The sequence below is a fragment of the Dasypus novemcinctus genome, chromosome 27, assembly GCF_030445035.2.
Source record: "Dasypus novemcinctus isolate mDasNov1 chromosome 27, mDasNov1.1.hap2, whole genome shotgun sequence".
Lineage (NCBI taxonomy): Eukaryota > Metazoa > Chordata > Mammalia > Cingulata > Dasypodidae > Dasypus > Dasypus novemcinctus.
This window is the reverse complement of record NC_080699.1, coordinates 13,968,175-13,994,496: the sequence shown is the minus strand read 5'-3', so window position 1 is coordinate 13,994,496 and position 26,322 is coordinate 13,968,175. Positions and strand designations below refer to the sequence as shown.

Sequence of the window (26,322 nt, the reverse complement as noted above, 5' to 3'; positions counted from 1 at the left end):
AACAGTGCCTTCCCCCTAGCGTGGGTTCTCCTTCCCTAGTGTTTCCTGTAGCTGTGTCCCTCCTGTCTTATATCCTTTGCACACTGGTTTCCGGTCCGCCCGGGTGGAGGGCAAGGATATTTCTGAATTTACTCTTTTTCCTATCATAGAGCACCCTCATCTCAGTAATCCTGGCCAATATGTATGTATGCTTGAACCCATTCCTTTTAAGTTGTTAAAAGAAGTGAAATTTGCTTGTAGCACATATGGCCCCACTGCCCCATTATTCACTTTCTCTTTAATAGAATTGGTAAGTCAAAATCCTCTGTCCCAAAGATTAGATGGTTATAGCTAAAGCTTGCTTAATGGGAGGCTACTATTTGTTGTGGAAAGTAATTTGTTTAAAAAATGCGGTGCTCTGGCTAAACGTAATCAGGCTCACAATACCGCTATTACCTTGGATGTGCCAAAGAGCCTTTGATGAAATTACAACATCCTGCACAGGCGAAAGGGCTAAATAAAGTCCTGGTTAGTAAAATCAGGCTTGTAAGAAAATTCTCTGTTAAAGTGTTAACTAAGATAAGGAAATTATTCTGGCAGCAACTCTGCAAACCCACTGCTGTGTACATAATAATGTAGCTGTGGGCTATTAGGAATTAAGCCACTGGAAAAGGAGAAAAACATTGCAACATTGGTGTTCTGTTTTGTTTCCATGCTAATTCTGATTGGGCCTATTTAACCAAAATAATAAAATTAGTACAAAATTTTTTATCAAAGTGTTAAAAAAAAATTTCCAGCTTTAAGTCAATACTTTACTCCTGAACTTCAAGTCTCAGTGTAGTCTTAAAAAGTAATAACCTAAAAAATTTGTGTTAATTGTCTGTCTAAACTGCTAAATAAAAGGCTTAACTACATTTATGCTGCTCAAGTTATCTTAACTGGTTGCTAATAACTAATAAAAGTGTTTCCAAGCACAAGTTTGCATGTTACAGGCCACATGGATTCCAGAAGAAATATTAAAAACAGTAAAATCTAAAATGTGAAATGATGGAGAACTTAAAAACAGCTATACCAAAAACACAAAAAAGAATTATGAGTCAAATTGTAAATTTTGTGTTTCTGTTGGTGTGTTGTGTTTTGTGTTGTCTGTTTGTTCAAGGTCAGTGTATATTTTAATACCTCTGGATGATACTATATACTAATAAATAAAAATTTCTAAAAGAGCTCTATTCAAATAGCCAAAAATTAAATAAGCACTTATATTAATACTTAAATTTAAATGTTAATAAGACAATTTTTACAATGATAAAAATTTTAAGTCTTGATTAACAAAATTACTGTGAGGCCTTTCATAAAAAATAGGTCCTGCCTAAATTAAAATGGTTTATTTTTCTTCACAAAATAAAGTTAAAAATGTAAAATTTAAATATTTAAAAAAAATAAAAAGTTTATGGGAATGCTAACTAAAATTTAATGTTTCTTCAAAAAGGTGTGTTTTGTCATTAAATAGGATGGCTAATTTTCATAAACTCAAAATGGAAATGAACATATACAAGATGGGACTTAAATGCGTGTGGTAAGTTGTAGAAAGTATTGTAGTAACTTCAAGTAAAGAAAAGTGTTCTGTGAAAGTAAAATTTGTCCCAAAATAATATAGTCTGTATAGTTATAATTACAAAAAGTTTAAAAAAGCATTGTTTAAAGTACTTAAATGGCTAATTGCAAAAAGTCATTATTAAATAAAACCTGAATTGATAATAACAAGTAATTTTATAACAAGAAAACTTGTCAACAGCCAGCCTCCCATGTCAACTTGTTTCTAAAACTTGCTTCTGTATTGTATGCTACTAAGTATTTACAGTGAAGAAAAGTTCCATTATTTTAACAAATTCGTTTAGTGTTGATGGTAATTATATGTTGTAAAAAGTTTGCCTGGTAACTTATGTATGTGGAATGTATAGAATGTGTTTTTATTATTAAGAAAATAAAAAATAATTTTGTCCTAAAATAAAATGATTAGTTATTAAGAAAAAGTAAAATGTGGAACTAAACCTGGATAAATACAAAATGTGCAAAAAGCCCATGGGAAAAAAATTTAATGTTAAAGTTAAGTAAAATTTGATGTCTATCTATAAAGTTTTTTAAAAATTTAGTATCAAGTAGTATACTAATGCAAAGTTAAAATTTTGTTCTTTCTCAAAGTTTCTCAAGCATTAATCTGTTTTAACAAAAGTTTATAAAAAGTTTTAAAAGAACATAATGTTCAAACCTGCTTTCTCAAAATCAAATTCTAAAAATTAGCTTTTTATTTCAAACTGGTTACAAGAGATTTGTTCTTTTACCTTGAAAAAAAATTGTGTAATAAAATAGTTGAGTTCATTTAATATGTTATAAGTTGAATGGAAGATGTTTAAAAGTGTTATAAAATTAAAAAGATTTTTTAACCCTGTTAATTAAAGCTGTATGAGTAAAAAGTTCATATAAATGCTTAAGAGTATATAAATTTACCAATATTTCAGTATAATATAATTAAACAAAAGTACAATATGGTTAATTATAATAATTATTATTATAAAAAAGTATGTCACAGAAACAACCTCTTATCAGTTAAAGTAACAACACTGTAGGATGCAGCAATCCCAAATACTGCTAGTTTGTTGCAAAAAATTAATATCCAACTGTGTCATTCTCACTTTGTTTTAAAACTTGCTAAAACTCAACGAGGGACCACTATCAACTACCAACTGATGATGCAACTGGAAAATGACCTTATACGGAAGGTTCAATGCGGATCAGCAGAATATCCATGTCTACATAAAATACCATGACTTTAAAATGCTGTTTGACCTAAAGTAAGGGGGAAATGGAAAGGAGAAATGAGTTTATATGGCTACGAGTTTCTAAAAAAGAGTCTGGAGGCTGGCAGAAGGATTGCCCTCATGCACAACTGAGCAGAGTCAGAGAGACAGATAAAGCAGATACAACCCCCAGATATTGGTTCCTTTGAGGGCTAAAGAGACCCATGGGAGTTATGGTCATGGCCGATGGGGTTAACTACCAGGGCAGATGGCCCCTCTTTGGAAATGGTGTTTATGTGTGATGAATCTGGACTCAGATCGGATCTCCCTTCATAAGACTTTCATGCTAATGTGCTGGAGGTGCAGTTAATGTTGGGTTTTAAGATATATTTAGGGGATTTGAATCTCTGGACTGACAATGTGATAGCCAGGTCCTGAGCCTCAACAGACTCCAGCACCTACAATCTGATCTATTGGACTTACCACACTCAGCTAAGATGGAGTTGAAGAAGGACAACCACCACACCATGGAGCCTAGAGTGATTACAACTGAAAATGGGAGGATTGCATCCAGCATCCATGTGGAATCTGAGCCTCCTCTTGACATAGAGGTGCAATGGACACAACCAATCCAATGTCCACATAGAAGAGGTGGCATTGGATTGGGAAAAGTGGACATGGTGGACGATGGGTATGGGGAAAGGCAGGAAGAGATGAGAGGTGGAGGCATCTTTGGGACATGGAGCTGCCCTGGATGGTGCTCCAGAGGTAATCACCGGACATTGTAAATCCTCACAGGGCCCACTGGATGGAATGGAGGAGAGTATGGGCCATGATGTGAACCATTGTCTATGAGGTGCAGAGGTGCCCAAAGATGTACTTACCAAATCCAATGGATGTGTCATGATGATGGGAACGAGTGTTGTTGGGGGGGGGGAGAGGGGGGGGTGGGGGGGTGGGATTGAATGGGACCTCACATATATATTTTCAATGTAATATTATTACAAAGTCAATTAAAAAAAAAAAATGTTGTTCCTGCACATGATTAAAAAAAAAAAAAAACTTGCTAAAACTTCCTTAATATCTTCTTAAACAGTCAAGCCAGCCTGCATTCCCCTATCTGCGGAAAACCCAACAATGGATTTTTCCCCAAGGCTATGTGCATAACCCAATCATTTGTCCTGGCATGGTAATTTAAAAAATCTGTGTAGGAAAAATCTGTGGCTGAAGCCCTACTGATATTATGTTACCCAGTAATCCTCTTTCCAAAAATTAAAAGAAACATCAGAAATAATAGTATCCAGGAAGCGGACTTGGCCCAATGGATAGGGCATCCACCTACCACAAGGGAGGTCTGCAGTTCAAACCCGGGGCCTCCTTGACCCGTGTGGAGCTGGCCCACGTGCAATGCTGATGCGCGCAAGGAGTGCCCTGCCACATAGGGGTGTCCCCCGCGTAGGGGAGCCCCACACGCAAGGAGTGCGCCCTGTAAGGAGAGCCGCCCAGTGCGAAAAAAGTGCAGCCTGCCCAGGAATGGCACCACACACACAGAGAGCTGACACAACAAGATGACACAACAAAAAGAAACACAGATTCCTGGTGCCACTGATAAGGACAGTAGTGATCACAGAAGAACACAGAGGGAATGGACACAGAGAGCAGACAACTGGGGGAAGGGGGAAAAGAGGAGAGAAATAAATAAAAAATAAATCTTTAAAAGAAATAAATAATAGTATCCTATCTTAAAAGCCTAAAACAAGCTGCAAAGTCCCTACTGCTCTATCACATTCTTAAATGTTGTTTACTTGGGTAAAACAAACTATACCCTCTATTGTAATTAATAAAATACAATGTTTTCTCATGTTAATAGTTTATAATATTGTTAAAATACTAAAAATCTTTATTCCCTCATTTAGCTCCAATATTAAAACCATTGTATGTACTAATTTTAAAAAATCCTTCATGGCCAGCAAACTGCTTTAAATAGTAAAAAGGAGGAAAAACGTAAACATTAACTTAGCCTGTGAATTCGATGTGGCCAGCACCAATATTAGCTTTAGATGGAGTTTGTACCAAAGGCAAAATTCTAAACAAGTACTCCTTGCTTTTCAATCACAATTCTGAAAAGAAGCCAAAACTACAATATAAAAAATCAATTGTGTGCAGCATAAGAAGCCCTGCTGAAATTGAAATATTTAACCCAATAGTGTCTAATCACTCGAAAAACTACCTATTCTATCCAGGAGTGTATTGCAAATACTAAAAGCAAAACAGAAATAATGAACTGTTGTAAATCACCCTCAGATCTATGGAAAACATCCAGGATTCCTGCTAGTAGTAGCAGGTAACTGTCTGTTATGTCCCTGCCCACTCCTCTAACACCCCTTTCAAAACTGTTAAAGCAAATGCCTTCGTGAAGATCCAGAGCCATACTGTTAAAACCTGAAAAGAAGCTAAGTAGTGTAGAGTTTAGCTTCCTGTTGATTAAAAAAAAAACCCTGGCAGTTGTCAGCAGAATCCAGTGTACTTTAAAACTTTCTACATCATTACATTAAAAGAACAAAAAGATTTTATTAAATTGTTAATGGCAAAAATTATTAGACTCATAAGTATTATTACTGCAGCTAGTTTTGCCGGCGTTCCTTTGCATAATGGGATAAAAACAGCAACATATGTGCAAGATTGGCATAAAAATGCCTGAAATATGTAACAAAGTCAAAAATTGATTTAGAATTATCCAACCTTGTTAATAACCTGAAAAATGCTGTAACATATATTGAAAATACAGTATATAATACACAAATACAATTACCTTTAAAATGTGATTATAATCAAAATTCTTTTTGTATTATTCCTTTAAAATGAAATAATTCAGAAGAATGAAATAGTATTAGAAAACATTTGTTAGGCTATCAGCATTCTAATATAACTCAGCAAATTCAGGCATTGCAACAAAAAACTATTAATGCTTCAATCAAATTTAAACATAGAAATGTCAGATATGTAAAATAACTAAAAAATTAACATCATTGAATCCTGTCTTAGTAGAAACAATAGATTCCTATGTTTCATAACCTTATCATGTACCGTTTACTATTCTTAGTAATACTAATAGTATAGAAAACTTGGTTAGTAGCAAAACATCATATGAAACAACATTCTGCGTCTCAAGCCTATTGAAACAACAACAACCTCCCATAGCAAGCGCTTAACTGGTAATCAGTACCGGATAAGGGGAAGCGAACTTGGCCCAGTGGTTAGGGCGTCCATCTACCATATGGGAGGTCCGCGGTTCAAACCCTGGGCCTCCTGGACCCGGCCCATGCGCAGTGCTGATGCATGCAAGGAGTGCCCTGCCACGCAGGGGTGTCCCCCACATAGGGGAGCCCCACGCGCAGAGTGCTCCCTGTAAGGAGAGCCGCCCAGCGTGAAAGAAAAGCGCAGCATGCCCAGGAATGGTGCCGCATACACGGAAAGCTGACACAACAAAAAGAAACACAGATTCCCGTGCTGCTGACAAGAACAGAAGGAACAAAGAACACGCAGCAAATGGACAGAGAGAACAGACAACTGGGTGGGGGAATAAAAATAAATAAAGTAAAAAAAAAAAAAACGGATAAGATCTTAAAAAAACAAAAACAACCTAAAACAAGCACAATTACTTTGCTATAAAATAAAAAAGGAACATGTTGGAGTATTAGCCAGCATAAAGCATGCTGGGATACTTGATATGACTGCTTTAAACAGAAATGTTTGCAGTTGGCATGGAAATAAATGGCTCGAAAAGAAGTCAGTGAAAAGAAATAGTGACTTCTTGTTCCTCATTGTGTAACTACATGTTAAGATCGATGTGCATAGTGTTTGCCAAGTTTTTAATTATAGCGTTGCTAGGGTCTTTTTGCCAAACAGAATATTGTTTGGAATTGTACAAATACTATAACTTAGTACAATAAACGTGTCAGTAGCATTTGCTATAATCCCCTGAACCCCAGTCTGCATGATTTTTTCATTTCTTCTAAAGCCGCCATTAACATGAGACCTCCCATGTGGGAGGAAGGCGCTCAATTGCTTGAGAGTCACATCCGTTCCCTGCTTTGTCATCTCTTATTGTGTCTCATCATTTTGTCATCTCATTGCATTATCTTGTGTCAGCTTGCCACACCAGCCCCTTGCATCAGCCTCCTGCCTCGCTCGTCTTCTTAGGAGACACCGGGAACTGAACTGGGACCTCCCTAGTGGTAGGCAGGCACCACACTGCTTGAGCCACATCCACTCCCTTAATTGCATTATTAGAGAAGTTGTGAACCTAAAATACAATCATGCATAATGTGCAGAATTCCCATATAACACCCCTCCACCAACACCTTACATTGTTGTGGAACATTGTTACAGATTATGAAAGAATATCATCAGACTATTTCCACTACGGTTTACAGCATATATTTGGTTTATTTTTTCCATAGATTGTGTTCTATTTTTAATGTGACTTTTTTCTGACAAAAAGACAGCTTTAACAATTGTTTTCTGATCCTCTAGTTTCTGCTTTATTCCTTTTTTTTTTTTTTAAGATTTATTTTACTTCTCTCTCCCCTTCCCCCATGTTGTCTGCTCTGTGTGTGCATTTGCTGTGTGTTCCTCTGCATCCACTTGCAGTCTTGGCAGCACTGGAAATCTTTCTTGCTACATCACCTCTCCGTGTGTGGTGCCTCTCCTGGGCAGGCTGTGCTTTTTTCACAAGGGGCGGCTCTCCTTGCGGGGCACAGTCCTTGCACATGGGGGACCCCTTTCCTGCGTGGCACGGCACTCTTTGTGCAAGGCGGCACTGCGCATGGGCCAGCTCACCACACAGGTCAGGAGGCCCTGGGGATCGAACCCTGGGCCCTCCATATGGCAGATGGACGCTCTATCAGTTGAGCCACGTCCACTTTCCTCTGCTTTATTCTTCTGTCCTATTTTTCTCACAGTTCTTTTGGGTATTAACTTCTAAAACTGAATAGTTACCTGACTTTCCTTTAAACCATATAAGAAGCATTTAAGACTATAAATTTACTTCTGATATCTTTATACACCAAAATTTGGAAGATGGAGTACTAGTCTTAATTTATCTTTAATATAATTATTTAGAATAAGGATATCCTGTTCTTATTTCTTCAAAAATTAATTTTTGTTATTGCAGTCAAAGGATATGTTAAAATTTCTATCAATGCTGCATGGGTGCATTAAAAATTTTTATACAGGTGCAAACTTTGATACTGTTCAGTCTTCTATTATTCAGGTCCTGTCTTTGAACATTTTTCATAAATGTTTCCCATTATAATGATCTTACTTATCTCACCCCTAGTTTGCTTCATTTTGGTGTGATTGCTCAGTGCATTGACCATAATAGTCATAACTTCATTTTGAATATTTTCTCCATGTAAAATAGTTCTTATCCTATTTTTACACATTGTCTTGACTTTCTAATTTGTGGCTTTGTGGCTCTCCCAACCTTCTTACTTTATAATTGGATTTTTCAGCTTTTCTCTTCTGTAGTAATTTAGAATGTAGACCCCCTAATTTTACGTTGTTATCCTTACCAAATACATATTTTATAAGTATTTTGCCACCACCTTGTCTTATTCACCAAGTCGCTAAAAAAAAATTGAAAGCATTCATACTCTCAAATTCTTAATTTAGATTCCTTTTTAAATGGTCTGGACTACACCTTTGTGATTTTTGGAGGAAACATAACAGTGCTGTATTTTCTAAGCTCTTGCATACTGGAGACTAATATCTTTATCAATTTATTTAAAAATATGGTCACTTTTCTTCTGGTATTTAATATAATAGAAATAAGGACTGAGGCTAACTCATGTTCTTCTTTCTGGATGTTTGAAGAATTGTTTTCTTTTCTTTATAAAAATGTATTCACCACAGTGTCTTAGTATGATTCCCTGTTAATTTTGCCAATGAAATGCTCTTTAAATCTGCTCACTTAGTACTCAATCTGAGTTTTTCTGGTATACTGGGTTATTGCATGAGAGTACAACTGGTGATTTGACAAACACCATTTATTTGTTGGTTCTTAATCTTTTCTCTATTTTTGAAAAGATTTTTTTCCCCTCCCTATCCCCTCTTGTTTTGCATTTGCTGTGTCTGCTTGTTGTGTGCTGGTCTTCTTTTCGTGTGCTGGTCTTCTTTTCAGGAGGCACCAGGACCTCCAATGTGGGAGGGAGGCGCCTAATCACCTGAGCCACCTCCACTCCCTGCTTTGTTGGGTCTCATTGTGTTTTCCTTGCGTCTTCTTGCGTCAGCTCACCGTTCTGCTCGTCTTCTTTAGGAGGCACCAGACACTGAACCTGGGACCTTCCATGAGGTAGGCAGGAGCTCAATCACTTCAGCGACATCCACTTCCCTCTCTCACTGTTTCTTCCCAGCACTGTTAGACAGCTTCTCAAATCTGTTTTTCAGATTACTGCCTTTTGGGTGCAGTGTCACTTCTGCTTATCTCCAGTGAAGAATTCTAATATATTTGGGTTTCCTGTTATTCTGTATTTTACCCAGGTCCTGTTTCAGTTATAATTTCTTGTAAGTTACTATGGATAATTACTGATAGTGTTGAAAGGGATTAAACATAAAAAAAAATAATAAGAACTTGGGCTCTGGAACCACACTGCTTGGATTTGAACCCTATCTCAGCCACTTATCAGCTGTTTGTCCTTGGTATTTAAACACACTGTATCTTAAAATCTTTAACTATAAAGTAGGGATAATGATGGTAACAACTTCATGAGTTTTTGTGAGAATTAAATAAAACCTTTAGGATCATGTGCAGCACATAATAAGCCTCATAATAAGTTAGCTTTTATTACTACACAGATGTTTTTTTCCCCATATATTCTTTTTGTTCTTTAAAAATAAAAATCCACAATGAATTATTTGGCAACAGATATGTGTACACAGTGACCTGCTGTTCCTAACCATCCAAAAGTGTGACGTTCCCATCTCAGACTTGCAGTTCAGGGTCATGGGCATTAAGACCTGCCTACACTGTTGTGGTTTTTTTTCTGGATGAAAAAAAAAAAAGGAAGATACCTATCCCATCCCTATCTTCCTTTAAGAACAGGCATTGTGGGGGTGTACTGCACGTGGCAGTCCCTCATGTTCTTTATAAATCCATTGTTGTAGCAGTTTTGCCACACTGTGCTGCTGTACTAATTCAGAGATCAAACCCCATATATTTATAAGGTCATCATTGCTCCTGCCCAAAACCCTGAATGCTGAGGATAGGAGCAAACCCCTCCTCCCAATAGACGTGAATGCATGAGCTAATGTGTTGTTTCTAGTACCACTGGATACGCTATGTCTAGCTTAGAGAGTCTACTAATGTAAATTAGGTATAAATAACATTCACTTGACCTTTAGCAACAGAAATAAAATTTTTTCTCTCAAATAGGAACTTGAAGCTACCTATAAATGTCAATCTTTTAAAGACCATAAAAAAATTAATGCAAGAGAAAAAAATTTAATTACAATTTCAAAAGATTTCAGTATTTGCTCATTTTTATCTTCTAAAAAAGGAGTTAAAATTTAAAAAAAAAAAAAAAAAGGTGATTATTTTGAGTACAAGCTGATCCGGGGCAGTCACACGCACTTCAGCAAGCCATTTTGGTCATTTAAGTGCGTTCTCCTTTGTCTACAGCTTCTGGATCAGCATGGCTGAAGCACCTCCTCCTCCATTGCAAATACTGGCCAGACCATATTCTCCTTGCTTCAAGGCATGAGCCATATGAACGACAATCCTAGCTCCAGACATCCTAGGATTGGAAAAAAAAGTTGGTTCTTTAATGAAGTACAGAATTTGCAACTAATCAAAAAATGTTTATATGCAAAATTAACTTCATCAAAAGCTTATTCGCGAGGTGATTTCACTAAGATGGCGGAGTGAGATGCTCCAGATTCCACGCCAATTTTACACAACTAGGAAAAGTAGAAGAACCATCTTTCTCACAGTTCTGGAGAACAGTTAAAAGGTTGCAGTATTTAGGCAATCACAGAATGAAGAAAAGGGCAGCTTAAAAAAGGTAGGAAATCCTGAAGGTGGTCTCCTTCACCCCCTCCCTGCTCACTACATATATGGCTTATGCTTCCCTGGTGTGGATCCCTGGTCCCAGCTCCTGAAGCACTTAGTAAAGCACACTGTAAAGTGCACGTATGTCGGTACCAGTCTGTCTGGTGGCAGCAGGAAGAACAGATTCAGGACACTCGTCTCTGGCTTGCCATACTAAAAACTGCCCTAGTAGAAGCAGCTCACATGATAGGGCTAAATCAGTACAAGAAACAATCAAATCACAGCTGCCTTCAAGAAACTATTACTGACTTTACAACACACAATATAGCAACCGGTACTGGGAGGAGAGACTATTTCAGAGGTGAAAAAAAACATTCAACTTTGTGTAAAGAGGGGAATTTCTAAGACCTTGCACACATGGTAAAGACAAGACATACACTCAGAAAAGAGCAGGGAGGACCCTATGATTTTGCCTCAGAATAACCTCTGAACGAGAGCACTTATACAGGCCATTCTGTAAAGACTGGGAAAGGTGTTTTTTCTTTTTCCTTATTTTCTTGTTAGCTCTTGGCAATCAAGTACTCTGTCATAACACTAACTGGAGACAAATACCTCAGTGACTAAATTCCAGAGTTAACACATTAAAATATAAATGTCTATTTTGCAAAGATTACAAGGTATACAAAGAGAGGAAATGGTGCCAATCTAAAGGAGCAAAATAAAGAATTAGAAATCTATGAAGTACAGATTTTTAAAATTCTGTATTAAATATACTCAGAGAGCTATAAAGGAAACCAGGAAATGAGAGATGATTAAAAAGAGAATTTTGGTGGAGACAGAAGTTATAGGAAGGAACCCACCAAAATAATGGATCTGAGGATGATACTGAAATTAAAAATTCCCTAGAGGAGTTCAATATCATATTGGAGATGGCAGAAGAAAGAATCCGTGAACTTAAAAATGAGAAATTGAAACTATTCAGTCTGACAAGCAGAAAGAAATAAAAAGGAAAAAAAAAGGAATACAGTCTAAGAGACCTATGGGATACCATCAGGCTTACCAATGTATACATTATGAGTTCCAAAGGGGCAGAAAGAGGAAAGAGGCAGAAGAATATTGCAAATAATACTGACTGAAAACATCTCTAATTTAACAAAAGACATGAATAAATACAGCCTAGAATCCACACAAACTCTCAAGTGGATAAACGCAAAGATTTCTACACACAGACATGCTATTTAAAAAAATAACAACTGTATAATGACAAAGACAGAATCCCAAAAATCACAAGAGAAGCAATATGTCATGTACAAGGGCACCTCAAAAAGTGTTTTTTTTTTAAAAAAAAGATTTATGTATTTATTTATTTCTCTCCCCTTCCCCCCCACCCCGGTTGTCTGTTCTCTGTGTCTATTTGGTGCATCTTGTTTCTTTGTCCACTTCTGTTGTTGTCAGTGGCACGGGAATCTGTCTCTCTTTGTTGCGTCATCTTGCTGTGTCAGCTCTCCGTGTGTGCAGTGCCATTCCTGGGCAGGCTGCACTTTCTTTCACACTGGGCAGCAATCCTTACGGGGCGCACTCCTTGCGTGTGGGGCTCCCCTACGTGGGGGACACCCCTGTGTGGCAGGGCACTCCTTGCGCGCATCAGCACTGCACATGGGCCAGCTCCACATGGGTCAAGGAGGCCCGAGCTTTGAACCGTGGACCTCCCATGTGGTAGACGGACACCCTAACCACTGGGCCAAGTCCACCGCCTCAAAAAGTTTTAAATACCAATTTCTCATCAGAAACAATGAAGGCAAGCAAGCAGTAGGATGACATATTTAAAATACTTAAACAAAATAATTGTGAACCAAGAATTCAATATCCAGAAAAACAATCCTCCAGAAATAAAGGCAAATGAACAGTAATGGGAAAAAGGTAATATTAAGATATTTCTGGATTAACAAAAGTTGAGGGCATTCATTAACCACTAGACATGTCCAACAAGAAATGTTAAAGGGAGTTCTTCAGGTTGAAAGGAAAGGGTCTAGAGAGTAGTCTGAAGCCACATGAAGAAATAAAAGGCCTCTAGTAAAAGCAATGGCACAAATAAATATAAATTCAAAAATACATGGAAACTAAACATTATACATTTAAACAACCACTGGGTTGTTTAAAGAAGAAATCACTATGAAAATTAGTAAACATCTTGAGACAAATGAAAAGGAAAACACAAAATACCAAAATATGGCTGCAGCAACACAGTGCTCACAGGGAAATTTATGGCTGTAAATGCTTATACTTAACAGAAGTCTCCAACAGTATCCAAATCCTACACTTGGAAGAACCAGAAAAAGAGCACCTAAACACTAAGCAAGTAAAGAGAAGTATATATAATAAAGATTACAACAGATACAGCTACAATAGAAATAAGAAAGAGAGAGCCCAAACCAAAAACTGGTTCTTTGAAACAACCAATAAAATTGACATTTAGCTAGACTGACAGAGAAAAAAGAGGATGCAAATAATAACAAAAATGAGAAATGAAAGGGGGGGTTATTACTACCAACCTTACAGAAATAAAAAGTATTGATAGGAAAGTGGATGTGGCTCAAGCAGTTGGGCGCCTGCCTTCCACACAAGAGGTCCTGGGTTCGGCTCCCAGTGCCTCCTAAAGAAGACAAGCAAGACAGCGAGCTGACACAAGGGCTGAGGTGGCAAGCTGATGCAACAAGATGACACAATGAGGAAACAGGAGAGATACAACAAGTGGGAGCATAGGTGGCTCCCTTCCATATGGGAGGCCCCAGGTTCAGTTTCCCATGCCTCCAAAAAAAAAATGGTGAGCACAGACACAGAGAGCAGACAGTGAGCACAAACAACAAGGGGGTGGGGAGAAATAAAGAAATCTTTAAACAGAAAAAGAAAGAATTATAAGAGGATACTACGGGGAAGCAGATTTGGCTCAACTGATAAGAGCATCTGCCTACCAAAAAGGAGGTCCAGGGTTCAAACTCTGGGCCTCCTGACCCACGTGGTGAGCGGCCCATGCACAATGCTGATGCGCGCAAGGAGTGCCATGCCACGCAGGGGTGTCTCCCGTGTAGGGGAGCCCTACACACAAGGAGTGCGCCCTGTAAGGAGAGCCGCCCAGCGCGAAAGAAAGCACAGCCTGCCCAGGAATGGTGCTGCTCATACGGAGAGCTGACACAGCAATTAGATGCAACAAAAAGAGACACAGATTCCCAGTGTCACTGACAAGAATGCAAGTGGACACAGAAGAACACACAGCGAATGGACACAGAGAGCAGACAACGAGGGTGGGGAGGGAGAGAAATTAAAAAAAAAAAGAGGATACTATGAAGAAATGCATGCCAACAAAGTAGGCAACCTAAATGATATGTACACAATTCTAGAAACATGAAAATTACATTAAATAACCCAGGAAGAAATAAAACATCTCAGACTAATAACAAATAACAAGATAAAATCAGTAATCAAAAATATCCCAACAAAGGAAAGTCCAGGACCAGATAACTTCACAGGTCAATTTTCACCAAACATTCAAAGAATAAACACCAATCCTTCTCAAACTCATCCAAAAAACTGAAGAGGGAATACTTCCTAACTCATTCTATGAGGCCAGCACATCCTAATACCAAGTCCAGATAAAGATGTCACAAGAAAATTACAAATCAACATCACTTATGAATATAGATGCAAAAATACTAGCAAGCTAATCCAAAATTAAAGGATTATATACCATGATTAAGTGGGATTTCTCCCAAGAATGCAAAGAAGGATCAAAATAAAATAATTAATGTAATATACCACATTTAAAGACGAGAAAACTAGGAATAGAAAGAATTTTCTCACCATAATAAAGGGCAACATCATACTCAATGGTAAAAGACTAAAAGCTATTCCTTAAGATTAGGAACAAGTCAAGGATGCCCACTGTCACCACTGTTATTCAACACAGTACTGGAAGTTCTAGCAAAAGCAATTAGGGGAAGCAGAGTTGGCCCAACGGATAGGGCGTTCACCTACCACATCGGATGTCCATGGTTCAAACCCAGGGCCTCCTGACCTGTATGATGAGCTGGCCCACGTGCAGTGCTGATGCATGCAAGGAGTGCTCTGCCATGCAGGGGTGTCCCCCCCATAGGGGAGCCCTACACGCAAGGAGTGCATCCTGTAAGGAGAACTACCCAGCGCAAAAAAAGCTCAGCCTGCCCAGGAATGGTGCTGCACACACAGAGAGCTGATGCAGCAAGATGATGCAATAAAATTCAATACAGATTCCGGGTGCCACTGACAAGAATACAAGTGAACACAGAAGAACACATAGAAAATAGACACAGAGAGCAGACAACTGGGTGGGTGGGGGGGCAGGGAACAGGAGAGAAATAAATAAAAATCTTAAAAAAAAAATTAGGTAGTAGAGAGAAATTAAAAGTATTCATATTGGAAAAAAAGTAACACTATCCCTACTCATAGATGACATGATCTATACAGAATATTCCAAAGTATCTCCAAGAAAAATACCAGGACTCATAAATGAATTCAGCTAAGTAGCAGAGTACAAGATCAACACTCAAAAAATTGGTGGTGTTTCTATATACCTACAATTATCAATCAGAAAGTAAATCATGTAACAACTGTTTTTACAATAGCAGTTGCAAGAATAAACTAAGAAATTTAACCAAGGATGTAAATGACTTGTACATGGAAAACTACAAAACATTAAAGAATTAAAAAAAAAAAAACCTAAATAAATGGAATAACATTCCATGCTCATGAAAGACTAAATACTAAGCTGTCAATTATACCCAGAGTGATTTACAGATTCAATACAATCATAATCAAAATTCTAATACCCTTCCTTGCAGAAATGAAAATGGATATCATTGAATTTATATGGAAGAGTAAAGGGCCCCAAATAGTCAAAACCACTGTGAAAAAGAAGAAAAAAGTGGGAGGATTCATTTTTCCTGATTTTTAAATCTTATTTCAGAGCTACTGTAATCAAAACAGCATGGAGGGACTGTCTTCTCTCCCAGAAAAATAACTTCCAGACAGGCAGAAACTTCCTAGAAAGAAAAGGGTTTAGGACATCAGGGGAGTATGGACACCACCAGAAGAGAAGGGGCACAGGAGGGAATCTCGACAGAAAGAACTTGAGTAGAAGCTGCAGCTACAGCCACTGACATTCTTCCCCCACCCTACAAGCAGACAATTTTGAATTCCCTGGCCTCGGACTGAGAATAGAAGGGGTCTATTCTGGCTAAGGATAGAAGGGGTCACAGGGATCCACCTCCCCACAGAACAGGAGAAAGAGGGATGCAGCCTAAAGCTGATTCACCTTTTGGCCAACAAATTTGGTCTTCTGTGTCCCACAAGCCCTTCCAGGCCGGGAGGAACCACACCATTGTTTTCCCTGGGAACTGGCACCGAACTAGAGAGAACCAACCCTCTCAATCACCCTCCCTACTGACTGGGACTGGCTGAGGACACAGAGGGTAAGTGGAATTATTTCCTCCCCACGAAAAGGGAGGGGCCTGCCAGCAAAGGTTGGAACACAGCTCTGAGAAAGTTTGAATTGTGAGGCTCTGAAAGCCTCAAGGCAAGATCCCCATTACGATTGCAGCAAACACGCTCTAGTCATAGTTAGAACTGAGAGGGCGCCATCTACACCGTACCAAGCAAGTGCATGAGAGGAAATGAAAAGTAAATGAGTAAGAGAGGCTTTTTCCAGCCTTTACAACCTCCTTCCCCAAGGCCCTTGGAAGTTGGGTCTAGAACACATTATTGGGTCCATGACCCAGATTTGAGCAATTAATGGACAATCCTAAAGAAGTAAAACAAGTTAAACCAAGAATGAAAGAATGGCAGTAACACAGCCTCCCGTCACTAAATTATCTACAAAAGAGATAGAAATTGAGCATCAGCATAATCTCATCATAATTAGATACCTACACATCAGCAAAAAATTAAAAGCCATAACAAGAAAACGGAAGAAATGGCCCAAGCAAAGGAATATATCAAGGCCCTAGATGAGACAAGAGGTTTTGAAACAACTAAGTAATGAGACTTATAAAAATCTTCAAAATCAAATTAATAAGCTGAAAGACAATATGGATAAAGAGATAAAGGACATCAAAAAGACACTCAGCAAGCATAAAGAAGAATGTGAAAACATGAATAGAAAAATAACAGCATATGGAAATGAAAAACACAACAGGCGAGATAAAAAACACATTAGAAATATACAACAGCAGGCTCAAAATGACAAAAGAAAGAATAAGTGATACAGAAGACAGAACACCTGAAATTGAAGAGAGAGAAGAACAAGAGAAAAAAGAATGGAAACAATTCAACAGGGACTCTGTGAGCTGAATAACATGAAGCACAACAACATACATATCATGGGAGTTCCAGAAGGAAAAGAGAAGGGAAAAGGGGCAGAAAGAGTATTTGAGGAAATAATGGCTGAACATTTCCCAAATTTCATGAAAGAAATGAATTTATATATCCAAGCAGCACAGTGTACCCCAATCAGAATAAATCGCAAAAGACCTAATACCAAAGTCAAAAAAAAAAAGTTACAAGAAAATTTCAGAACAATCTAATGAACATATTTGTGAAAATTCTAAACAAAATACTTGCAAATAGAATCCAACAGCATATCAAATGAATAATACACCATGACCAAGTGGAATTGATTCCTGGTATGCAAGGTTGGTTCAACATAAGAAAATCAAAACATAATACATCACATTAACAAATTGAAGGAAAAAAGCCACAGGATCTTCTCTATGGAAGCAGAAAAGGCATTTGACAAAATCCAACATCCTTTCTTGATAACAACACTTCAAAAGATAGAAATAGAAGAAAAATTCCTCAATATGATAAAGGAGATATATGAAACAACTACAGCCAACATCCTGCTAGAGGATGGGGAAAGGTTAAGAGCTTTCCCTCTAAGATTGGGAACAAGACAAGGATGCCAGTTGTCACCACTGTTATTCAATATTGTGCTGGAAGTTCTAGCTAGAACAATTAGAAAAGAAAAAAAACTAAAAAGCTTCTAAGACTCTCATTATTCATGGATGACATGATCCTATATTTAAGAAATTCTGAAATGACTATGACAAAGCTATTTAAGCTAATAAATGAGTTTAGTAAAGGGGCAGAATACAAGATCAACATGCAATAATCAGTAATGTTTCTCTACAAATACTGAACAATCTAGATGGAAATCAGGGAAAAGATCCCATTTACAATAGAATCAAGAAGACTCAAATATTTAGGAATCAATTTAACCCAAGAAGTACAGGACCTATATGCAGAAAACTACAAAACAATGCTAAAAGAAATCAAAGAACTAAACAAATGCAAAGACATTCTGTATTCATGGATTGGAAGACTAAAATATCATAAAGATGTCAATCCTAACAAAACTAATTTATAGACTCAATGCAACACCAATCCAAATTCCAACAGCCTACTTTACAGAAATAGAAAAGACAATTACCAAATTTATTCGGAAGGGAAAGTGCACCCAAAGAGCCAACAGTCTTCTAAAAAGAATTAAAGGAATTTCACCACCTGACCTTGAAACATATTACAAAGCTACAGTGGTCAAAACAGCATGGTACTGACATAAAGATAGACAACATCAATCAGCGAAATAGAATTGAAAGTCCAGAAATAAACCCTCACCTCTACGGCCAACTGGTTTTTGACAAACCTACCAAGTCCAATTACTGGGACAAAACAATCTCTTCAACAAACGGTGCTGGGAGAACTGGATATCCAAAACCAAAAGAATGAAAGTTGACTCCTCTCTCACCGCCGATATAGGAATCGACAGAAAATTGATCAAAGACCTAAACATAAAAGCCAGGACCATAAAACTACTAGAAGAAAAGTAGGGAAGTATCTTCAAAATATTGTGGTAGGTGACAGCTTCTTCAATCTTACACCCAAAACACAAGTAACAAAAGGAAAAATATATAAATGGGGCCTCCTCAGAATTACTTTTGCACCCCAAGGACATTCCAAAAGGGTGACAAGGCAGCTGACTCAATGGAGAAAATATCTGGCAGTCACATTTCCCGTTAGTGTTTAATACCCATGATATATAGAGATGATACAACTCGATAAAAAGACAAACAACGCAATTTACAAATAGGCAAAAGACTTAAATAGACATTTCTCCAAAGAAGAAATACAAATGGCAAAAAAACACATAAAAAATGTTCAACATCACTAGCGATTAGGGAATGAAAATCAAAGCTAAAATGAAATATCATTTCATACCTATTAGAATGGCCACTATTAAAAAGACAGAAAACTACAAGTGTTAGAGAGGATATGGAGAGACAAGAATGGTTATTCACTGTTGGTGGGAATGTAGAATTGTACAGTCACAGTGGAGGACTGTTTGGCCGTTCCTAAAGACTTGAATATAGATTTGTCACATGACCTGGCAATAGTACTACTAAGTATATACCCAAAAGAACTGAAAGCTGTGACACAGACACCTGCATACTGATGTTCATAGCGGTGTTATTCATGACAGGCAAAAGATGGAAACCACCCGGGTGTCCACCAACTGATGGACCAACAAATCGTGGTGTATATGTATGAAAAAATATTATGCAGCAGCAAGAAGAAATGAAGTCGTGAAGCATATGACAACATGGATGAACCTGGAGGACGTTATATTGAATGAAGCAAGCCAGACATGAAAGGACAAATACTGCATGACTACACTATCTTGAACTAAATATATTGTGTAAACTCATGGTTTAATAACTTGAATACAGGTTATCAGAAAATAGAATGATGTTAAGAGTATGGAAAGCTTATGGTTAACAGGCAAAAAAGAGAAAAAAAAAAGCATTATGCTAAGTGAAAGAAATCAGACACAATTTATTACATATGTATGATTCCATGTATATAAAATGTAAATATAAATCAATTTATAAAGGTGGAATTAAATAAGTGGTTATGTGAAGCTGGGGAAGGTTGAAGGATTGAGAGGCGATTGCTAAGGGGTGTGCAGTTTTTCTTCTTGAAGTAAAGAAACTGTTCTAAAATTTTTTGTGGTGATGAAAGCATAGTACTGTAATTATACTGAAAGTAATTGGTTGTACACTTTGGATAGGTTATATGGTATGTGAATATATCTCAATAAAACTTCTTTAAAAACAAAATAATAAAAAACAGCATGATACTGGCAGAAAGATAGATGACTGGAATCAAATTGAGAGTTCATAAATAAACCTTCACATCTATGGCAGATATTTTTTGAGGTACCAGGGCGAGAGATTGAACCTGAGACACTGTATGTGGGAAACTGGCATTCAACCACTGGGCCATGTTGGCTTCCGAGTTGGCTTTTTCATTTGTTTTGCTTATTTTTTGTTTTTTCAGGAGGCACCAGGAACTGCCCGTGTAGGGGGCAGGAGCTCAACCACTTGAATCACATCCACTCCCCTGGCCAACTGATTTTGATAAGGGTGCTAAGTTCACACAATTGGTAAGGAATAGTCTCTTTAACATATGGTACTGAGAAATGGACATCCATGTGTATAAACTAAGGGTAGACCCCTATCTCATGCCACTACAAAAATTACTTCAGAATGACTCAAAAACTTAATGTAAGAACTGAAACTATAAAGCTACTAGAAGAAAACACAGGGAAGTATCTTCAAGAATTTTTGTTTGGGGAGCAGATGTGGCTGAAGCAGCTGAGCGCCTGCTTCCCAGATGAGAAGTCCCAGGTTTGGTTCCTGGTGCCTCCTAAAAAGAAGACAAACAGAGAAAAGACAGTGAGCACAGGTGGCAGGGGTGGTGGGGGGAGAGAAATAAGTAAATCTTTAAAACAAACAAACAAACTTTTCTGTGTCAAAGGGCTTCATCATGAATGTAAAAAAGACCACCTACAGAATGGGGAAAAATGATGAAGCCACATATTTGATAAGGGATTACTATCCAGAATATATAAAGAAATCCTACAACCTAACAACAAAAAGACATCTAAAAACAGGCAAATGACTAGACATATTTTCAATAAAATATACAAATGGCCAAGAAGTACATGAAAAGATGCTCAAAACAATTAGCCATTAGGTTCCCATAAGCAACGTAAAAGTGATCCTGTTGATCATCTCCAGCACTGGATTTTTATCAGGCTTCTTAAGATTTTGTATAGATAAAGTTAATAAAAGAAAACTTTTTTTCAAAAAACAAACAAACAAGAAAAAAGATTTGGTATATACAGTTGTTCAACATGTCCTTCATTTGCATTTCCATTATTACTAATAAAGTTGATCATATCTTTATAATTTCCAAAAAAATTAAAAACCATTAGCCATCAGGGAAATGCAAATCAAAACTATAATGAGGGAGCAGATGTAGCTCAAGTGGTGAGTGCCTGTTCCCCGTGTATGAGCTCCCAGATTCAATCCCCAGTACCTCCTAAAAAAGAACCAAACCAACAAAAAAGCCAACACTCACTGGGGAGTGGATGTAGCTCAGTGGATGAGTGCCTGCTTCCCAAGTACAAGGTACTCAGTTCAATAATTGGTACCTCCAAAAACAAACAAACAAAACTACAATGAAATACCATTTCACACCCACTAGGGTGGCTATTATTTTAAAAGTAGAAAATAAGTGCTGGCAAATGTGGAGAAATACAAACCTTGGTACATTACTGGTAGAAATGCAAAATGATACAGCCACTGCAGAAAAGTTTGGCAGGTTCCTCAGAAAGTTAAACATAGAACTACCATATAACCTGGCAATCCCAATTCTAGGTATATACCCCAAAAACTGAAAGCCAGCAGATATTTGCACACCAATATTCATAGCAGCATTATTCACACTATCCAAACAGTAGAAGTAACCCAAGTGTCCATCAACAGATGAACAGATAAACAAAATGCAGTATTTATATACAACAGAATATTATTCAGCTGTTAAAAAGTCATGAAGTGCTGACACATGCAACAACATAGATGATCCTTGAGGACATCATGTTGAGTGAAGTAAGACAGACAGGTATAGATACTGTGTGATTCCACTTAAATTATTAGAATATGCAAATCAAGACAGAAAGTAGATTACAGGTCACCAGGGACAGGAGGAAAGGGGATGGGGAGTTAAAGCATAATGGGTGGAAGCGGTTGTGGTTCAACTGATAGAGCATCCACCTACCATATGGACAGTCCAGGGTCTGATACCCAGACCTGGGTTCGATATTCCTGACCCGTGTGGTGAGCTGGCCCATGCGAAGTGCTGATGCGCGCAAGGAGTGCAATGCCACACAGGGGTGTCCCCTGCGTAGGGGTGCACCCTGCAAGGAGAGCTATCCCGCACGGATATAGCACAGCCTGCCCAGGAGTGGCACCGCACACATGGAGAGCTGACGCAGCAAGATGACGCAACAGAAAAAGAGACAGATTCCCAGTGCCGCTGCAAGAATGCCAGCACACACGGAAGAACACACAGTGAATGGACACAGAGAGCAGACAGTGGGGTGGGGCGGGGGGGAGAAATAAAATATTTGAAAGAAAAAAAAAGCATAATGGGTGCAATGTGCCTGTTTTGAGTGATGGAAAAGCTTTTCCTAAGGGATGGTAGTGAAGGTAGCACAATGGTGTGATTTTGATTGATGCCAGTGTGCTATATGCTTAGGAATGGGGTGTTGGGAAATTTTAAGTTGAATATATTACCACAATTTTCAAAAAAGGAACTAAAGAAACAATGACAGTTATGTGCGATACATGATTCTGGAGTGGCTCTAATAATGGTAGAGAAAATGCCCAAATAGACTTTATTAGCATAAATGAAAAAAACTAGAATATAGACTCTATGCTCTATATCAATGTCAAATTTCTTCAACTTAATGGTACTTAATGTAATTATGTGAGTATCATTATTCTTAGGAAATATATATGAAATATTATGAGATACATGAAATCTATTCTCAAACATTTAGAAAATAAATAGAGAAGGAAAGGTAGGTGTGGCACATGTGGCAAAATGTTAAAAGCTGGTAAATCTGGGTATCTGTGTAAGGAGCATATTGGAGTTTTGGTAATATTTTTGTTACTCGGCTTTAAGTTTGAAATTGTTTCAAAATAAAAGTAAAAAATAAGAAATGTGTTGATGAGAGTTCTGGAGATATTATAAATTTAAAGTTAAAACTTAATGTTAATTGCATATTGCTACAATTAAAAAAAGGGGAAAAAGCTTATTAGCCATTTCTTATAAATTAATATTTGGTCATCTTTGGAGACTTTTTCAAGAAGGGTTACAGGGTTTTACAAAGCACAGCCTTAAGTCTTAGGTTTTATTTCTCCTTCAGTATGAAACAGTATTAAGTTTCAAAGAGCAGATGTGACACATCTGTGTTCAGTGTTGATTCCTGTCTATCAGAAATGGTGTCTGCCTTATGAACTTATGAAGGGTAAATGGGAAGGAAAACTGTTAAACCAAGAGCAATAGGAATTATCATGAAGTAATTTAAGTTTAATTAGAAATACAAAAGCAGCTATTAAATAAACCAAGATAGATGGTTTTCCTTATGATTTTACCTACCCAATTGGATGTCCCAAAGAAACAGCTCCTCCATTGATATTCACTTTTTTGGGATCAATCTCTAGCACTTTAATATTTGCTAGGACAACCACACTAAAGGCTTCATTTACTTCCCACATTGTAATGTCTTCTTTATTCAATCCAGCATGTTTAAGAACCTAAAATTTTTGAAAAGATGATATTCAAATAATTATTAAAATTAAGTATTTTCATTGTTTTTTTTACAATATTTTTTATTTATTTTTCTCCCCTTCCCCCCCACCCAGTCGTCTGCTTTCTGTGTCCATTCACTGCGTGTTCTTCTGTGACCACTTCTATCCTTATCAGTGGCACTGGGAATCTGTGTTTCTTTTTGTTGCATCATCTTGTGTCAGCTCTCCGTGTGTGCAGTGCCATTCTTGGGCAGGCTACACTTTCTCTTGCGCTGGGCAGCTCTCCTTATGGGGCGCACTCCTTGTGCGTGGGGCTCCCCTACATGGGGTACTCCCCTGAATGGCACAGCACTCCTTGCGTGCATTAGCACTGCGAGTGGGCGATCTCCACACGGGTCGAGGAGGCCCGGGGTTTGAACCACGGACCTCCCATGTGGTAAGTGGACGCCCTATCCATTGGGCCAAGTCCACTTCTCTCATTGTTTTCTTGAAGTTCTGCAATTCCGGTTTGTATTTCCCTTTGATGCAACTATTTAAATATGGAATTTTTAATTTCTAGAAGGAAAGACCTTTTTATTTTCTGATTTTTTATATAATTTCTCATCCTTCTGCATTGTAACTAAAGAATTTTGTTTGGGGAGATAGAATACCTCATTTTCTTAAATATACCATGGATACTTGAAAAGAAGGTCTAGTTTCTATTTTGGGGTACCTAACAATATATATTCTTTTTTTTAAGATTTACTTTATTTATTTCTCTCCCCTTCCCCCCCACCCCCTACTGTCTGCTCTCTGAGTCCATTCACACTGTGTGTTCTTCTGTGTCTGCTTGCATTCTTTTCATACAGCACTGGGAAATTGTGTCGCTTTTTTTGTTGTGTCATCTTGCTGCATGAGCTCTCCGTGTGCGGTGCCACTCCTGGGCAGGTTATGCTTTTTTCGTGCGGGGCTCTCCTTGCAGGATGCACTCCTTGTATGTGGGGCATCCCATACGTGGGGAACACACCTGCATGGCTTGGCACTCCTTGAACAGCAGCACTGTGCATGGGTTGGTTCACCACATCGGTCAGGAGGCCCTGGGTATTGAACCCTGAATCCTCCATGTGGTAGGCGGATGCTCTATCAGTTGAGCCACAACTGCTTCCCATATATTCTTAAGATATAATTTATTAAGTATGTGCTTTTCAGTTTCATAGTCTTGATCTATCAAAGAGATATATTAGACTCTATTAATAGTATATTTCTGTTTTTCCTGGCATCTCCTGTAGTTTCTGTTTTATGAAAGTTACTGTGGGATTATTTGGGGCACAGCTATTCACAGCTGTTGTATCTTCATTGTGAATTGTCTGCTTATTTAAAGTCTATCACTATATGGTCTATTTGTTTTCCTTTTGTTGTTTCTCCAACATTCAGGAAAATATTTTTGTTCTAGAGCTATTCTTACACTAATAACTTTACAGAATATTGTTAGTGCCATTTTTCTTTAAAAAGGAAATTTTAATTTAGTGTGCAACAAAAAAGTTAGCATGACATTCTCCCTTCCTCTTCTTCACCAGTGGCTCACGTAGCTGTCCAAGCTGTACAGCTCACAGGATCTCTGTAGTAAGAGTAAAACATTTCACATGTGGTACTTAAGTGTTGCCACTTCTCTGGCTCTGAGTCTAGCTGGGGTCCTTGCCTTCCAATGTGATGCACTCACTTTTAGAAGCTGTATATTTCTTCCACCTTTGGCAGAACGTTACTCTCCTACCTGCTTTGTTTCTGATCCTTCTCTAGCCTCTTTCTCCACTGACACTGCTTTTTAAAATCTGGTTGAGGCTCTCAGAAGTTTCCTTTCAGTTTGAGGCCCTCTCCTTCTGAAACGGAATATTTGCTGAAGACTTCTGAGATCCCTGAACCTCTTTAGCACTCCATTTTCCTGTGGCCCTTTAGCAACTTCTCAGAGACTTAGTTCTGCTTTGGTAACACATGCTGACAACTTGGAATATATAGATTTTCTGTTTCTATATTCACTGCTTACTCTAAGACCTGCTCCCAGCAATTCCCTTTCAGGATGGAGATCTCCCTACCTTTTTGTAAGTGAGCATTTGCTTTGTTTTCTATATCTAGGAGCACCAGAATCCTCAGCATTCCCCTTTTCCTCTGTTGCACCAATATCCCCTTGCAATTATAACAGGTGTATGAGTTCAGGGCCTCAGTTATTTTTTTATCTGTTCCATGGAGTTTTACTGTAGTTTGTGGGCTGCTCTGTAATTTGTTTTGTTATCCAAGTTGCTCTCACTGTTTTCAGAAAAACTGGGAAGATTAGAAACTAAGCAGCCTCCAAGCTTTGGCAGATGAATAACATCTGAAATCTAAAACTTGCAACCCTGGTTTATGTAATTCAGAAGTTGGCGTAATGGAGTATGGTCCCTCACTTTGGTCTTACCTTAGGTACAGCATATGCAGGTGCAACTGGAAAATCAACAGGGTCTACAGCAGCATCAGCAAATGCTATAATAAAATTGGCCGTTAATATCTTTTTCACAAGCCACCAGTACTACATCTAACAACTGCTACATACAATATGTGAAAGTCAAATTACCCCATTAAATGCAAGTTTCCTGACCCCTATAAATATATTTGTTTCTTTTATAAGATTCTGCATATTACAAAATGTTACCAATCATTTAAGCCAATGATTTTCAAATGGGGGTGGGAGATAGAGTTGTAGGATCCTTGCCGCTGAGGACATTTGGTCCTGTGT

The 26,322-nt window shown here is 37.9% G+C and overlaps 1 protein-coding gene across 1 annotated transcript in view; it reads right to left on the bottom strand.

Annotated features, from left to right (window-relative positions):
* Window positions 1-10,265: 10,265 nt before the first annotated feature.
* The window catches only part of ACAT1 (acetyl-CoA acetyltransferase 1), a 31,863-nt gene continuing 15,806 nt past the window's right edge, over window positions 10,266-26,322 (bottom strand). Inside the window, exons 10-12 of the mRNA XM_004470850.4 lie at window positions 26,005-26,069; window positions 23,425-23,582; window positions 10,266-10,573 (exon numbers count right to left, since the gene is read on the bottom strand). Coding sequence (XP_004470907.1) covers window positions 10,453-10,573; window positions 23,425-23,582; window positions 26,005-26,069 — 344 coding nt within the window. The 3' untranslated portion in view covers window positions 10,266-10,452. The remainder of the gene's footprint in view (window positions 10,574-23,424; window positions 23,583-26,004; window positions 26,070-26,322) is intronic.